This window comes from Alligator mississippiensis, chromosome 8 (genome assembly GCF_030867095.1).
Source record: "Alligator mississippiensis isolate rAllMis1 chromosome 8, rAllMis1, whole genome shotgun sequence".
Taxonomy (NCBI): domain Eukaryota; kingdom Metazoa; phylum Chordata; order Crocodylia; family Alligatoridae; genus Alligator; species Alligator mississippiensis.
In genome coordinates, this window is record NC_081831.1 from 16558665 (window position 1) to 16576995 (window position 18331).

At 40.6% G+C, this 18331-nt stretch overlaps 1 protein-coding gene across 3 annotated transcripts in view; it reads right to left on the reverse strand.

Moving 5' to 3' along the window:
* Window positions 1–18331, reverse strand: part of OGFOD3 (2-oxoglutarate and iron dependent oxygenase domain containing 3) — a 99544-nt gene that overhangs the window by 40894 nt on the left and 40319 nt on the right. For all 3 annotated transcript variants that reach the window (XM_019494343.2, XM_014601800.3, XM_019494342.2), the window contains exon 7: window positions 16896–17049. In XM_019494343.2, the coding sequence (XP_019349888.2) occupies window positions 16896–17049 (154 nt within the window). The remainder of the gene's footprint in view (window positions 1–16895; window positions 17050–18331) is intronic.

Below are 18331 nucleotides of genomic sequence, written 5' to 3' on the forward strand. Positions count from 1 at the left end.
CCCTGCATGAGCTCATATGCCCTGGGCCCTGTACCGGAGCCGGCTCAAGGAGGGTGCGGGGCCCAGGGCAAATCAGCTCATGCAGGGACCCTCCCCTGTCCCACCATCAGGGCAACAGGTCCCCACACGACCTGATATGCCCTGGGCCCCATACCAGAGCCGGCTCAAGGAGGGTGCGGGGCCTGGGGCAAATCCACTCGAGCAGGGACAGGTCCCTGCACGAGTTGATTTGCCCCAGGCCCACCTGCCGCTGTCCCCAGCCAGCAGCACCAGCTTCCTGTGATCTGGGAGGCAGATCGGGGGCCCCATGCCCCCAGGAGCACTCCAGCACAGCCCCAGCAGCCCTCCCGGGGGTGCAGGCAGCTCCAATCTGCCTGCCGGAGGAGAGAAGGCTGGTGCTGCTGGAAGCTTGAGCTAGCTGGCCTGTTGTCAAGAGAAGTGGGGTTTGGGAAAACTCAAATTCCTAAATCATTTATAAATATTTAGACTATTTCTGTCTAGGAATGTCCATGCCATGAGACAATTACATTTCTGCTCTATTTTACATCTGCTGTATTGCAAGAGACATTACAGCGGTTTGTAAAGGTCCCATACATTGGTTAACGGATATCCAGCAAGTTACCTAAAGCAGCAGCATGCACGTAGATCAATCTGTTTTTCTTATGACTTTATGTTTATTTTATCTAGAAAGGGAAAAAGGGAGAGGAAGATGGAGAAAGTGAGTTTCCTTCTGAATTATATTTGAAAATTTTATCTAAGTCAGTGCATGTTGTTCCAGTCTGGGCACATCTACACATGCATATTAATGCATAGCAATAAACTCCGGCACATACCATGCTTCAGTTTATTGCTCCTGGGCACCACATTTATTATACATGCACCTGGGACTGCAGCACACTGAGCTGGGTTGGAGCAGCCCCAGCAGGCAGGGAGGTTGGGGGGAGGTCAGTCTGCCAGCCTAGGGCTGCTCCACCCTGGATCAACATGCTGTAGAGGGGCTGGCTGGGGTGTGAGAGTGCTTCAGTACAGGGATAGCCAGCAGGCAGCCCCCACACTGAAGCATCCTCATGCCCCAGTCAGTCAGGTCAGCATCTACACATGCGTTGCTGCACATGAAAAAACTGCAGCAGGATAGTACTAGTATTTATAAGTGCTAACCTGCTGCAGAGTTTATTAGTTTCCCGCAGCCTAATAGGGCCACATGTGTAGATGCTGAGACGTTTACTGCAGAGCTAATTAGGCAACTTTGCAGTAAACATCTTGTGTAGATACACCCTCTGCACAGTGACTAAGAATGTAGCAGAGTTCTAAGACAAAATGCAGGTTTTCCAATGTCCCGTGGAAACCACCACACTATATTTCGCTTTCCTTCTTCCAAGACTCCTGCCATTGTTTTTTAGGCTGCAATAGGCACTTGGGAATGAAGGCTGCTGGCAGACATTTAAAAAAAAAAAAGTACTCTACTGGATGAAGCAGTGCATTACTTCAACTCAGCCCCACAGCATCTGTATAGATCGGGCAATTCAGCGGGGCTTCTTGGCCCTTTTAGCTAAAGTTGATTCAATCAGCTATTAGATAAAAGTGCCAAAAAAAGCCCCACTAAAGCACCTGATCTTTACAGATGTTGGGTAAGCTGGGTCCAACTAAGGCGTTGCTTCTGTTGGGTATGTGCGGGGCTCAGCGCATTAATGTGCTGAGTTTAAGGTAAAGTGCCATGTGGGAGGGAGGGGGGATGTTAATGGCTGCAAGCAGCCTAAAATAAATGAAACATACAGAGGTGGGCATTAACATCAGTGGACGTTAAAGATGATCATTTATAAGAATAGGCTCAAAGTTGTCCATTCTCAAGTGGGCTCTGCCATTTCCAAAAAGCAGTGGTTCTCTCTACCTTTTCAGACTTAAGGACACCCTGGATAGATTTGAGGCACCCCTTGGGAAATGCCAGCCTTAGTTTTCACTCTTTTTTTTTTACTACAGAAAAATAGAGCAGTGGGTTTTTTTTGCAAAGAACTCAGAAAGACCACAACAATGGATTTCTATCTGAAATCACTAGGTTTATCTTGTAAGTCACGTTTGTAAGTCTAACAGAGCTAACATTATATGGCACACTGCAGCACCCTTAAAAGAATCTCAAGGCACCCCAGGGTACCACAGCACCCTGCTTGAGAATCACTGCCCTGAGGCACCTATACATTTATAGGACTTATTTATTTTTACACCTTGTAAGTTATCCCTTTTCTGTTCATCTTGTTCCAGGGAAGAGCACAGTATAAAAGAATGCAAGGTTCAGAGAGAAAGCACAGCAGATTCTTCTACACCCTGCCTAGCACTGGACACAGCCAGTACTCCAGAATAAAAGTAACAATTCTCTGCAAGTTACATATTGACAAGCAGCACAAAAGGAAATTCAGGAGTATTTACACTTTCAAAACATTAGATTAGTTTTTTATATGCTCTTTGCAAGAAAATTAGTGAAGATTTATGGCTTTTTAATTTTTTTGCTGATTAGAGACTCAGGCCACATACAGGTGTTATATTTCTACCACAAGAATCTCTCTTTCCCAGTAGAAATTGCCAGCATACAAGCATTCATTCACTTTCTCCTGGAAGAAACACAAACCCCAGAGAGAAAGCTCATCCGGAAGATGTGTAAAAGATCGCTGCTGTGGGAGAGTTTCTCTCACTAGAAAGAACATGTGTACATCTTTGTTTGACTCCTCCATGACTGGAAGGCCTCAAGCAACACTCTCCCTCCAAATCACAGAGGAGTTGAGCTGCCGCTGCCTCCTTGAGCCTTCTTGAGACTAGGATGTTCCTGGTTTGGGAAATGAGCAGGAGGCCACTGGCCCGCTGCTCCCTCCACTCTGCTCCCAGAAACCAGGAGCAGAATGGCAGAGTCACTGCCTGCACCTCCCTGCCTGCTCCCCAGAGCAGGGGCAACCCAATCTGGGGAATAATCTGGGGCCACTGCCCCACTCCTCACTCCAATATGGGAGGGGAAGGAGCAGTGGGACAACTCCTTGCACTCCCCCAAACCAAAGTGACTGTGGGTCTGGTGAAGATGCAGGGAGTCTTTCCCACCACCCCCAGTATGGTTTGAGAAAGGCGGAGGGTGGAGGGGGGCAGGAAGGGAAGTGGGGGCAGCTACAGGCTGGACAGCCTGTACTGTTCTCTCTCCCAAAAAGATAGCAGTGGAAATACCTCACTGAGATACCTCAGTTTTTCCTATTCTCTCTCTAAGCCAGACTGTGGTCTCCCATCAATAACTAGAAGGTAATTGTAGGTAAAAGCCATTTAAGACATAATGAATGTTCTACCTTCAGAAGAACAGAAAAGATAAACAGTACTCCTAGAAATTTTAAGCATAACAAGATAGAGATTGTCCACAATGCTGCTTCATTATCTTAAGTAAAAGACAGTATGATAAACTGTTTAAGATTCACTAACTAAAGCATTCAGAGATCACTACTATTTCTCTGCAGTATTAGCTTTTTTTTCAGATGAAAGAAAATCCAGGACACTGTCAGATCTAGATAGGCAACAGGTTTATGTATCTGTAGTCAACAGATTTAATCTCTCTGCGTTGTATGAACCTGGCTAGGAAATGGTTCTAGGCACAAGATTATCGATTCAATGTATTTTTTCAACTTTTGATACACATTCAACAATAACATCAAATCTGAACATTTCTCTTCCGATGTTCTGCAGGGTCAATGATTAAAGCTGACTTTCTATAATATCATATTCAAGATCAAAATTATAGTGAAAATACCTCAAGTCCCACATAATATTTTAAGGCTAATTACAATTCCTTTCTAATTATGGGTAGCTTTTCACATCTACTTTTAATGGAACTGATTAAGAAAAAAGTTGTGAGAGTAAAATTCACAATAGGATATCTGTTATAAATCATGCAAACATTAATTTTGAAAGGCTTAACCTATAAACAACATTTATCCAAGATGAAACCCAGCATCCCAGGCCAGCAACCTTTTTAAATTTGATTTTGCTGTTTATAAATTCAAATATACATTATTCATCTTTGTGATTACAAGCTTCCCATTCATGCATAACAAAACCTAATTTGTTTTAAGGGGAAAAAAAACAAGGTTTCCTCTGTCAGTCATTTTTTCCTCCTCAAATTATAAAAACAAAGACATCACCACAAAGACATTTTTTCAATAATGTATTGGTATAGGAAAATGCAAGAAGCATGAGTACTCCAAAGAGCCTGCATTTGCACCTGCTGATATATGAACATGTAAATGTGGTAGCTTTCCCCAGAGAGAGCTAGTTAGACAAGCAACATCCTATAGAAGTGCAAGAGCTATTTTTTTTTTACATTTACATTTTTGCATATATCAGTTGTCAGGGGTGGATCAGGGATGTGGGTGCGGTGGTGCGGTTGCACCCCCTACCCCCAACTTTTGATTCCTGTCCTCCAAAAGTTTAAAATCAACTGTCTGGTAGCAGCAGCAGCATTTTTATTCAGACAGCAGTGATGAAACAATTTACTTCACGGCTCATTATAATCTACCTGATTCTTTCTAAATTCTTTCATTCCACAGGTGTTAATGACCCTATCTCCTTTATAACGGTCTTGATATTCAACTAATCAAAAGAAAGCTAGCTTTCCTTCTGCAATTCTGCTGTGTGTTAGCTGCTCCTGGTAACGTAGCTCCTGTTTCACAGCCCTGCAGACTGGTTTTAAATCTAGCTAAAAACATTAACTCAGGTCTGGAAATAACTCCCAGTGAAATACTGGATAAACTGTCAAGATGTTCCAAAAGGCTAGAATTAGTTTTACGAATCTGAAAAAGATGTCCATTTAATTCTAATGACTACAAGACTAATGAAACGACATATTTTGATTATTTTTGTCAAGTCTATTGCGGTTTCCTTTTATACCTAATACATGATACGGCAAACTAAATCAACCAAACCAACCAAATCAATTAAACCAACAAATGTATATTTGTTCTTGCTCCAATCTTAAACTGAATAATATAGCTGTTTGCTCCTAGCTTATTAGTAATGCTTATTAGTAATTCTTTTTAATTTGATAAAAATATACACTGTATTATATGATGGTGCACTACACCATCTGTACTCCTCTTTTTTAAAATCCTAGATCCTCCCATGCCACTTGTGCACTCCAACTGGTCTGTATTGTCAGAAAGCTGCACATATAGTGAAATAAGGAAGAAAGCTCCTTTCAGTGTAACACGGAAGAAGTAAGATCTGTTACCTACATTTTCTTCAAGATGCTAAGCAGTGATCATCTTTGATGATTCAAAAGTCTGTCAATATTTTGGAAATTAAATTTGCCTATTCTTTGGAGCATGAAAAAACGAACTTACCCTTCTCTCAAACAATAAAACACATTCCTTAACATTTGTAGAAAACCAAATTTAAGTTCAGTAAAAGCCCTGTTACCTGGCATCTTACTAACCATCATTTTAATTAACTGGGACTACCGGATGGCCAACCAGACGCAAGGGGATTGTTGGGGGAAAACTCTCATGTGGCAGCTGCTGCCAACACCCATCACCCTGTGCTGTCGCCACCCTCTACCCCACTCCACGCCCATCCAGAAACCCCTGTGCCTCAGGTAACTGACATTTTTAGATTACTGGCACCCCCCATTCTCCACTCATGCCAGAAAACTGGGCTTTTACTGTAGTTCTAAGCAGTAATTAAGTACAGTAATTTGTTCTACTGAATGGGGAAAACATCAGGAATCATAAAAACACACATTAGCACTCAATGGGAATTGTATGGATGACCAGGCAAGCTGAGTTCTTTTTTTTTTTTTTAAATGATAAAAATATTCAAAAGAAATAAAATCTAAGGTTTTGGAGGATACTTGGAAATGCTTCATTGTACACCAGTTTTCGATATCTAGAGCTACAGTCTATACACATTCCCCTTATCAACTGTAGCCTAGAAGCATAAAGTGAAATTTTCCAAGTTTGTACTCCCTATAGGAAGCAGAAAAAAATTAAAGATAAAGGCAAGTTGACTGGAATGAAGAAAATAAATGGCATTTTCAAAAGCTACTGCAATTGTCTCTCTCACCTTACCATCTTTAAAATGTTTTCTAGAAGTTGGCCTGACAACTGTCTTGGAATTTACCTACTTGCTCCTGCATAGCTTTGAATTCTAAATTGTGCATTGCCTGAATGGCCGTAAGTATTCATTTCATTTAAACATACTCTGATAATTATACCATATATATAAAAACTTCAGCTCTTCTCCAAGTCTGTGATTCGAAAAGCATCAAAGGAACCTTATACTCGCAAGTGACTCTTCCTGCTATACTTAATGGGAAAACTCATGCAAAGTGTTTACAGAACAGAGACAGTATCTAAGATGGGGGCAGGTAGGAATTATGAGTTGTATTCATAGAAGAGACAGGACAAATATAAAACCTGGTTATGATTAAGTTTCCCCAGATTCTGGACTCTGCCACTGAGCTGGACCTGTTCTTTATGGGACATTTTTGTCCCAGTGAAGCTGAGAGAGACCACTGGAATACCCACACTGACAGCAACAGAGTACTATAACTGAGCTTGCCACAAATGAGTGTCCTTGAAGGACCTGGAGTGTGGGTGTCAAGGGAAAAATGTGTCCAAAAAAAGTACAAATGTGAATTTGGATCTTTTCAGGGACTTATTAAAAAAGACAACTAATTCCTGGTAAGCAAACATTTGACCTGGGCCTCTTGGTCTCATGACAGCCATTAAAAGAGGAAGAGGATAAAATTAATGATTTCTCTGGAACTCAGAAACAGTGTAGCACTTCATCCATCCTGGACTCTTCTCAACCCCAACAATTGTATCCTAAATCCTATTATCTGTAACTGAGTGGGTGCTTTTTGTAAACCAGCTCCAAACCCAAATGCAACATCACTGTGCCGGGTCTCTGATATATTCCTATAGTGCTGCATTCCTCCCCACCCCCACCCCGCCCTTTCCCCACTTTCCACCCCCTTGCCCCCAGGCTTAGTTGGCTGCATTTTTTCATGTGAAACTTACTTACGCTCCCACCCCTACCCCTACCCTCTACTATGTACCCCCTTGCTCAGGTCCTCTGCATTTCCTTCTCCCTTGAAATTTGCAAACTTGAACTTTAACATTTCTTTTAAACTTCAAAAAGACTTTGTATTAAAAAAAAATCAAAACAGATCAGATTCAGAGTTGTGAAGTTGACTACATAAGATAGCTTGATATTTCATTGTTTCTTTTTCTAGCTTTTTAGCAAGCTTTATTGATTTAGTGTATACTTATTCAGTATGGTATTTAAAAAGAATACTTTCCACACATGTGTGAGCATGCATGTGTATGAGTACACACATTTTACATACAAGGAGCCATGTTTAAAGCATAGTTATAAAGTATTAAGATACTATAAAATTAGTTTTGGGATTATCTGTGCAATGTTGCCTAGTCACGGCACCTAGATGTGATGGAAACGACTGAGCAACACAACACAGTCCTTTCAGCACAACACTATCAGAAATGCTGCAATAACTGTACCTGGTTTCCAAATAAGCAAACCTAAAGTATAGATAAGCTGGGATATGTAGAACTGTTTAGAGGAAAGGGAACAAGCCAAAGAAAATATTAAGCTTCTCAAGAAGACCTCCAGGAGGAAAAAAAGCAGCAATAAAATATCCATATAAACCAAGGGACAAAACATTAGAAAGAAATGTGGGAAAAGATAAAAAAGGCAATACATAGATAACACCAACAAAGCAATGATAGTAAAAACTGTCAAACCAGCAAGGTTCCAACTGGTAAGTTTGTAACAGTCAGAGGGTCCACTAAAGAGAAAACAATAAAGATCTAAACCACAAGAAATAATAATAGTACAAAAACCAGCAATATTCAGAACACTTTTACAAGATACTAAACTTTCAGGAGATACTAAGCAAACCAACCTCTCAAGTTATTGATATTGACAAAGAAATCAGATATCCAAAAACTGGATTTAAGAACATATCAAATCACAAACAACAGTGAAAGAAGATAAAACTGTTAAAACCTAGAAAAGCGGCAGGTGTAGACGAAATGGCTAGGCAATGTTTAACACACTAATGATGACAAACACAAAATCACCAAATCATAAATCACCAAACAATAAAAATTGCTGTCATTTTCAACAAACATGAAATTAGGAAAAGCCTCCAAAACAAATAGAGAATGGTAAAAAAAGCTCATTTTAAATTATTGCAATAAGTGGTCGATAACTGGTGAAGTATTTTATTCTTTTTAATGACACGCAAATTCTCCAGCAGCATGATTTCCAGCAGGAGTTAGGGCAGAGCTAAAATGGCTGAATTTTGACCTTGAAGATCACTAGATGGCTAGATTTCATCCAACAAATAATAATTGGAGAGATCACTGAATGGCAAAACTGATCAAACTTTATAGATTGTATGAATGAATCTGACAACCCCATCACCTTGAAGCAGTATGGTGTGCCAATGAAAACACTGACATTGTCAAGGGGGGTGCAGTAAACCTAGATGTGAAATGATGGTTAAACTCTGATACTGATTTCAACAGTGAGTAATTCTTTAATCTCTCCTGTTTCATAGTTTTTCTCATAAGTAAATAACATAGCACAGGCACTGTATGATTTAACTATACAGTAGAAGAGTTAGATATTACTAATGACAAGGCTCTTTGGTGACAGCTGCATCAACAATCAGAAGATTGTCAAACATCCCAAAGCCATGGTTAATAATTAGTTATGAATAAACTAATCTAATCTAATGAGAACCTCAGCAACCTCCAACTCAATTGTTATATTAGAAGGCAAAAACAGAACAAGGACTGAGTCCGTTTACATGTACTGATAGTAACATGAAGCTAGATAGTATAATCGCAAAGAAAGATTGACATGAATCGGCAAAAGAGCAGATGATATTCATCAGCTTAAACAAGATACAGACAGTGAAAAACCCACAATTTACATACCAAACCATGAACCTTCAGTTCAAATACTATTTCCATTTTACCTTATGGATGTGAAAGCTGGAAATTCACAGATGCATATAAAGATTTATACCTGCTTTCAACAGCAAATGTCTAGTTCAAGAAAATTCTAGGTATGTAGTAGAATTAATTCAACAGCTCTTTTATTTCCAATGTTACGCAGAAAAAAAGGAAATCTGTCTGACATACATTAAGAATGAGACTAAAGCATTTTCCATGGAAGCTATATTACTGTATTCACTTGAATACAAGACAACCTTGAACACGAGATGACCCCCACAATAATTAGATTCTATATATGGAAAATTTATAAATTTATTATAATTTTACAGGAATAGAATCTAATTATTGGAGATCTGCCTTGAATTTGTCCCCCTCCCACTGCTACAGCAGAGAAAATAAATCTGGGTTGTAAGGCAGTCCCCTTGCCCTCTGTCTCCTTCAACTTCTTCCCCCTGCAGCTCTTTCTCCCCCTTACTGTCGGACCTTGCTCTCCCTAGCACATGGATGTGAGGGGCAAATTTAAAAACACTGGCCTTGAAATAAACATACCTGAAGTAATTTGTACAAAATTACTACAGGTATCCATAGATTTAATTCATTCAAAATTGATACATTTTGAAACTGCTGCAAGTTTTAGCACAGGTTTTTTTTTTCTGGAAATTTTTTTCATTTTCCAGGTCAAATTAGCCAGATCAGTTCTGAATGCTTTTGATTGAGCAAAACTCAATTGTTTGAACACCGTATGTGGTGCTGCAACCAGCAAGTATCCTCCATCCCAGACTTTTCAGCCTAGGGCTTCACTTGCTTCCAAATCCATCAGCAGGCATCCTACGTGCAGGCCCAAGTGTGGAGGCTTGGGGTTCAGATGCCCCCAACCCTCGCTTGCCCTCAGCCAACGGCAGCAAAAGCTAGGGAGGAGTCCTTCATTTCCATACAGTAGGCATGTAGCCAAGACATTTTATGCATATTAGTCCAAAACCAAAAAAGCTCATGATTTACCATATACCTCATTGCTCTGGGCCCCAGCAGAGTCAACAGCCTTTCAAGCCACAGTGATCCCACAGTTCAGCATAGTTCAATATGTGTGTTCTCCAAAAAGGATCCATGTGCTAATTAGTGCCCCATTCATAACTGGAACCAGATGTTCTCATCATGAGTCCTAGGATCCTCCAAAAATATATGTGTAGATGAGGCGCAGGGTAACCTGGTCTGGCTCCATCTACCTCATGGAGTTTGGGGCCACGCTAATCATATGGAAGAGGTTAAGGGGAGGGAGGACAACAGAAAAATTCTGGGTAAACTGTTTAGGGTCCCATTTGGTGATGTTTGCCAGACATTTAAGGCTGGTGAAGAAACAGGAATCACTGGAAACGGGAAAGAAAAACACAGCTAAGCTGTGGGAGTGAAGAGGAAGTCAAAATGTAGTGGGGCTCACCAAGACTTGAAAAAGAGCCTGGGCTAAAGTGGACTGGGCACAATCCATTGTGAGAGTGTCTGAGCTTACTCTGACCTCTCTGAGTGCTGGCCTGGCACTGCAGTACCTCCAGACCTGGTCCCTCTTAGGGGAGCAACTGCCCCCCACCTTTTTTTAAGGGCCACACAAAAAGTATGTTTGCCCAATATGTGCCATGTGTTTTATAGTCATGCTCAGTGTCAGCTGCATTTAATCAACTTCACAGTTGGTTTCCATTACTGAGCACATGCTGCTTTTAGCAGCAGTTTAGTGATAGACAATGTACCTAATGAGGTGTCCCTGTATGTAAATACAAGGCAAGGGGCTTTCCCAACCATGCTGATTGGGGGGAAAAAACCTTGCCTTGTAAATATAGCATTAGACTAGGGCTGTGCGAAGTTTTGGTCCCCGATTTGATTCAGCGGCAATTCAACCTAATTCAGCAGCCAAATCTCTGAATCTGAATAGAATCAGGAGACCTTTTAAATCTCCCCAAATTGAGCTGGAACCCTCCGAATGGATTTGGAAAGATTCAGATATTTGGACATAGACACAGCTTTAAATGTTTTTTCTACATACCTCAAGGTACCAGGCGGTTCATCAATGCTGCGATGTTGGGGCAGATGGAACATCCCACAGCAGCGCAGGGGGATCCCCAGCGCACTTGGCAGCAGACCCGGAAGTGGACTAGAAGCGCCTCCGGTCCACTTCCAGGTCTGCCAGGGAGCACAATGGGGAACCCCCAGCTCAGCAAATGGTGCTTCCTGGGTCGGGGGAGGGGCACCCAGGGTCCCCCCGCAGCTGATCGTCAAGCCGGGGGGTGGGGGGGCCCCCAGCACACCCAAAAGTGGACCAGAATTACTTCTGGTCCACTTCCAGGTTCGCCACTGTGCATGTGGGGGCCCCCCCACATGCTCCTGTGGGACTGTCCATCCACCCCACCATCGCAGCATTTACAAGCCATGCCTGGTACCTCAAGGTATGTAAAAAAACATTTAAAGCTGTGTCTATGGCCGAATCACTGATTCTCCAAATCAGCACTGAATCTTCGGATTCGGCCAAATCGAATCGGGGACAGTATCCAAACCAACAAATCGAATCACTGTCCCCAGTTCAGGTTGAATCCAAATCGAATGCGGCCCGTTTCACACACCCCTACATTAGATAGAAATATGTAAAGGAGGCTATCTCAATCTAATGTAGGGGTGTGTGAAACGGGCCGCATTCGATTCAGATTCGACCTGAACTGGGGACAATGATTCGATGTGTTGATTTGGATACTGCCCCCAATTCAGGCTGAATCCGAATCGAATACAGCCTGTTTCACACACCCGTACATTAGACTGACATAGAAATATGTAAAAGAGGCTGACCAAAAGAATTCCTCCATTAAACTGTTTAGCCAAGAAGAAATATGGAATTAAAAATATAGGACCTGCGAACAGCTGTGCAGGATAGACAGGGGAGTTTATCACCTTTTGTGGCCCTATTTGTGCCATAAAAATAATGTTTGGCAGCAGGGGAGGGATTTAAATTCAATTGCAACTTTGATTCTGTTCCCTAATGAGTCATTCCTGGGAACTTTGTGAGGCATAGTTCTGTGGTCAAAAAAATTAACAAAGCACACGGACAAGGCAACACATTTACGAGTACAGGGGCAATTGTAAACATTATTTTCAGCATTTAACAGCCAGACTTTGCAAACTAAATAACATTCATTTAACATAGCTTTCCAGTAGTCAATGCAACTTATGGTTCTAAGAGTCTAAGTCATTTTGGAAATGGGTTTTCAAGTGCTTTAAAAAATTTTAAGATTCTATTATGTGCAATTGTAGTAATCCCCACATAGTCCACCAGAAGCAGAGTCTAATTCCTGAACTTCCAGTATAGTGAAACAAACTTCAATCATTTGAGTTACAGAATTAACTAGATTGGCTGGCTGCAGGAAAAGGGAAGAGAAATCACTGGGTCCAGGTGCCATGTCAGGGGAAGAATCATGGGAGGAAGCCAGGTCAGAGTCATTTTGTGAAAAGTATCAAGGTTTCAAATTTTATATGATGAATTTAAAAACATGTTTTATCTTTATAGCTGCACCCAAAACACAAAAATCACTCAATCAGTTATACATTATAGTGATTCGCTTATAAGTGGATGGTTTCTGGTAGCTGGCAAGATGACAAGTGAAATGTGGATGAGAAAAGGAGATGGATGTGAACAGCAAAAATGTAACCTGCCATCTGCTGTGAATGTGAACTGTCTGGATGCCATCACAGACTGTTAGACAGCTTTCACAAAGGCAACAGGCTCTTCTGCTGAAAATAAATTAGTTTCCGTATGACAAGATAACTTTAAATTCTGCATGAGGCCTCAGAAGAGATGTCTGCTGTCAGGGATAACTGACCACATTCATTTTCTGGTGCAAAACAAATGTAGAAGTAAAAAAAAAAAAAAAGTAGGAGAAGGAACAAAGCTAATGGTCAAACCTATGCAAAAAATCACAGTAATAGGCAAAACTTACATCATAAAAATGTGTCTTAAGGTCTGAAAAAAGAGAAAAATAAAGAACGCCTATCTACACTTGGACTTCCCAGGTATTCCCTTCACTGCATCACTCATTCCAGTTAGTTATTAACATAACCAGCTTCCTCACATTCCTCTTCCAAAACCACACAAGTCCTATGTCTACCCTGAAGGCCCCCCAAATCATACTGACACCACTCACAATAGGTTACTATGCAATTATGAGAATAAGGATCAACACTGATAGCATAACTCTGTCATGAATGTTTTTATGTTGGCTTTCACTGAGTTTGGATCATCATACAAGTGCGCATAAGCATTATTCCCACATACCATTCATGAATGATGTTTTTTCAGTTCTATTAGGTGGCCTAGCAAACACTAAGTCTTCCTGAAGGTAAAGGTATCAAAACCAGGGACTTCAACCCTACCAAGAAACTTCACTAAGGTGAAATTTCATCCTAGTGCTGAATGCACAATTCATTCCAATCAGTGCCCTATTTTTAGAGCTTAAAAGCAGAACTGAAGTCATAGGGTACTAGCCTGGACGTAATTTTCTCCAGGAACATCCTTATCTAGACCTTAAAAATGCACTCGGGACTATGAAGTAGATTATAAAATGCACATGGCCTCAGAAAAATCTCTGAGCCTTTGCTCCTAAACTTGGTAACTAAGGATGGAGTGTGAGGAAGGGGAAGTTCTGTATCATGGAGAATACCATTCTCTTGCTTTTAAATATGCTCCCTCATTCTGCTTTTATTGCCTCACCTACAGGTAAAAATACACATCATACTGTAGCGAGATGTACTCATGACATTTACACAGTCATCTTAAGGCATGTCAAAACTACAGCTGAAACTTTGATTTCATCACAAGCAGCATACCTCAGCTAGTTTTAATCTAGTTAGCACAGGTAACAATAGCAGTAAAGATGTTATAGGAGGGGCTTTTGCATAGGTTAGCAGCTGAAGTATGTACGCCCTTGTGGGCTTGTACCCGAGTGGCTGGCCTACCCTGAAATGTCTCCTGCCCATGTTTCATTGCTGTTATCCATGCTAGCTGCATTCAAATTAGCTTGGATATACCTACCAGTTATAGTGCAGCATGACGTCTGTGACATGTCCTTGATGGAGACGGACAAATTGGATCTCCAGCTTTAACAGAAAAATTTGAATTTTGCCCATAATATCCATTTTGCCACATGTGTGTCCATATAACTTTCCCTGCTCCATATAATAAGATCTACTCCAATACAGGTATTAGAAAAGATTTTGTGTTGGCAATATCTCTGTTAGCTAGGGAACTTTATCCGTATTTAAATGACAGTAGTTGAGGCTAGGTGTTCCGAGCAGTGTTCAACAGTTTATTGGATTTGGCCTGTGGATTTAAGACTTTGCTAGTGTTTGGCAATTAGGAGTTCCCCATGGTAGAGGCAGAAGCTTCTTCCATGTTGCAGTGAGGAGAAGCAATAGCATTCAAAGCTTCGCCTGGGATGTGGCAGGGAGAAGTGGCAGTGGTGGGAGCTTCCCGTGTGTCACAGCAATGGCAGCAGCCGCCAGATCCTAGCACCCGCCTGCCCCTGACCCTGAGCTGGGCCATTCCAGCCTGCAGCTGGAAAAAAAAGGTTGCTGACTCCTGGTTTATTCTATACGGTTTTGGTAGCCCTAAGTGTTAATCTACTCACTTTTCACAGGATACCTAATGAGATTGTCTCTCATCAAGAATCTAAGGACAAAACAAACACCAGTGATGAGACAGTATGAGCAGTCAAATAAGAATTTATTCTTCACCATCCACGCTTTCATTGACATAAGAGCAGAACTGACTGGAGAAGAAAAAAAAATCATCAGAACAGAAGAGGATCAACCAAAAAAAGGACCTTATGAGATGGGGGGGAAAACTAGACAACCTAGGGGCAAGGGGACACTGAGGTCAGGGGAAAGATAAGCAGCAGAGGCTGTTAACACTGGCTGACCTGTTCTGAAAGACAAAACACTTGGTCTCCAAGAATTAGTGAGATGATTGAAAAACTAATATACTGTAGCAGTCTAGATGACTACCCCCAGTGTTAAGGAAAATTCACTGCTAAATAGATACAGTATTTGCAAATAAATAACTCTTCCTAGGTCAGTGCCTTCCTATGCATGTTCACTTACTGCCCACCCCGTCAAATTATTCACTGAACAAGTTTCATTATTCCAAGCACTGGCATAAATACATTTGATGTGCAATCATTTTCTCACTCAATGCATCTCCACTTACATCTCCTGAAAATTGACAGGAAGCAGCATAGTGCCACCCTCAAACTAATTATCAGTTCTGAATAATCCTCCTACCTTCTGACATAACTTATAAGGACCCTTTTTTGCTTATTATAGATTTGAAGTAACAAATTGTTGTGGCATTGGGACAATGCAACAGTTCTTTTAAAAGCACAGAAAAAAGCACATAAAGAGAGGAAACATATGAAGTGCCGTTCAAAGAACAAGGCTTGTTGATTTGATGGCATCATCCAGAATTCATTGGAGTATCTGATGGAGCTGCCAGCAACCACTTTAGCACCATTTTCATCCTTCAGTAGTTCTTATCAGTACCGATTTGACCAATTTGCATTGCAAAAATCCTCCCTGGATAGGGTCCAGTGTCCATGTTATTCTGGTACTTACATTCTCACTCGGAACAACTTTGAGAAACTGGTATGATCATAATTGCTACATCCATGACTGAATACTTCACCTTGCATTACTTTCCCAATTCATACTGAGGCTGTATCAAGTACTGTAAGCCTGTCACCAAGTTTTCTGAGATTCAGTGTAGTGGAGCAACCTTTTTGTTAATCAGAGTGACAGTTTATAGAGGTTCTCCAGGTCAAAGGTGACCACTAGAATTTGGATATAATATTCTACCCAACTAAGTCCTTCTAAATACCAGGTATTTTTCATGACAAGAAACCTTTCTTTATCTAACTTTAATCAAGAATCCTCGAAGTAATATGCTTAGAAGCTAATCTATTAGTAACTTGCACCTCTTGACATTTTAATAATATTTCTGGGTGCTATATATCTTACATCTGGTTCTTCCTCCCTGGGTGGTCCATGATTCTGGAGTAATTCCAGTTTGTGTGTCCCTGTTGAAGTCCAAACTTATTTAGCTAACTATATGGTATTTCTCACTTTGAGTTCTTGCTAGTCAGATTTCCTTAGACACACAATTAAAAATCAGAACTAAATTTAATGCAAAGACTACTCAGTTCAATCCAATCAAAACTTTAGAGAGACAGTAAGCTATGATCCAATAATCTTTGCTATGTTTATAAGAATCACTCAAATAACTTTCCACTACAAACTAAATCAGATCAAGAAAGAGGTTGTAGCATTTCCTCTACAGAACATACAACAAAACAAAACTTTACTTTGCACATCATGAAATCTAAGCATTTAAGTAATCTATACATCTTGACAGGTGCCTTAAGCGCATCATTCACCTGTAAAATAACGCTTGCTAGAACTGGTTGAAGAATTTCCCAAAAGAGCAGCATTCCATCAGAAAATGCCAGTTTGATAAAAACTGAAGTATTCTGCAGATTAAATCCATGTCATCAAGACTACTGAAAAAATCAGACAGGGCACCTGACTGGTTACCTTCCACCCCAGATGACCAGGGTTCTAGGGCTCCTAAATGGGGATCAGCATGATGGAATTACAAAAAGAAGTGATCCAGATCTGGACTGCCAATAAAAAAAGATGATTTGGTTTATTCTTCATCTGAGTTTCTTTAACAGAAACACTTTTTATAGAAATAGCCTAAAAACATTTTCCAACCATGATTAGTACATGGTCTGGAACACTTTGATGCTCAGTCTCCAAAGCCATTTAATATCAAGAGGAAAGGTTCTGCCCTTCTCAGCTTCCACTTACCTTGTCAATGTGTGGGTGCCAGTACTCATCATGGGCTGTCTTGGCCTCAGTGTTATTTATTCTTGAGAAGAAAGTTGGCTTGGTCAGATACATGGAAGAAGAGCTGATACCAAATGCCTGAGCAATTCTGTGCTGAATCCTCTGCCTTATATCACTGAACAGAAAAATATGACAACACTTTAAACACAGGGAAAGACACTGCACTATGGTACAGACCCAATATGAACCGCAAATTGACATTATCTATATTCCTTCTTTCACATTCTGTTCCATCTTCTGTCATTTCTTTCCCACCCTAAACTTCTTCATGAAATTTACTTCTGAAAATTAATTTCAGGAAATTTGTAGCTTTATTCTCTTTGCCTTGACAGTATCAGACCTATAATAACCCTTAACCTCTGGATTCTTCCCTATCTTGTTATTCTCAAAAGCTAAAAACCACCACCTTTTCCCAAGGTTTTGATTTTTAAATTCCTTAGTGAAAGTACTGTGGCCTCAGTCTCTGCAAAATGTCATGCACACTGACATATTTAATAAATAGCACAAAATTAAACAGAAAATATTTGACAGATATCCTTTTAGCCTGAAGCAAATGAGGAAGTCGAGTCTTTGTCTTTAGAAAGGTTAAAGCTTGAGAGAAATATTTAGGAAGCCACAAAGAGAGAAACTAATTTTTTAGCTGGAAAGGTGTAGAATAAAATAAACAGAAGCAAGGTATGGATTAATTCACTGAATATGGCAGAATTGTCCTTAGACAAGCTTGCATGGAGGCTAGAAAATAGTGTAGGCCTCAATACTAAAAGCTATCTAATCTGAGCCATGAAAACATGAAATCTTTGCACTTGCTTGGAAACTAAGGCTGTATCCAACATACATAGTTCTGACCGGTATGGGAGGGAGGGAGGGATCCACAAGAGGAATCTTAAACTCTGTTTTAAGGTAGATAAATATGGTGCTACATCTAACTGCTGGAAGCTAGAAAGGATCAAGAACAAGGAAAGATCAGTCTGAATATACCCTGCAGAAATATTTTTCCCCTTAGCATCCACTGTGCCACCGTGTGATAAAGAACGCTGGGATAGATGGACCTGAGGTCTGATTTAATCTGGCAGCTCTTATATTCTTATGCAAGACTGTGAGAGATCTACATACCTCCTGCAAAGGCTCAAAAAGCACTTTGTACCCACTTAGCATCAACGACATCCCTACATGTGGCTTATACTGAACATATCTGACTAAAGAGAAAAGAAAGATATTATTTCCAAGCTTTCCAACTAGAATATTTTGAAAAGAAACACTGGTAAAGCTCAACTATGTTAAAAGTCTTTGTCAGTCTCGGTCTCTTTGAAACTAGGATTTCACACACACAATAAAAATATGCTATGAACACTTAGGGAAACAGATACTACAATTAACATTTTCCATTAAAAGAGGTG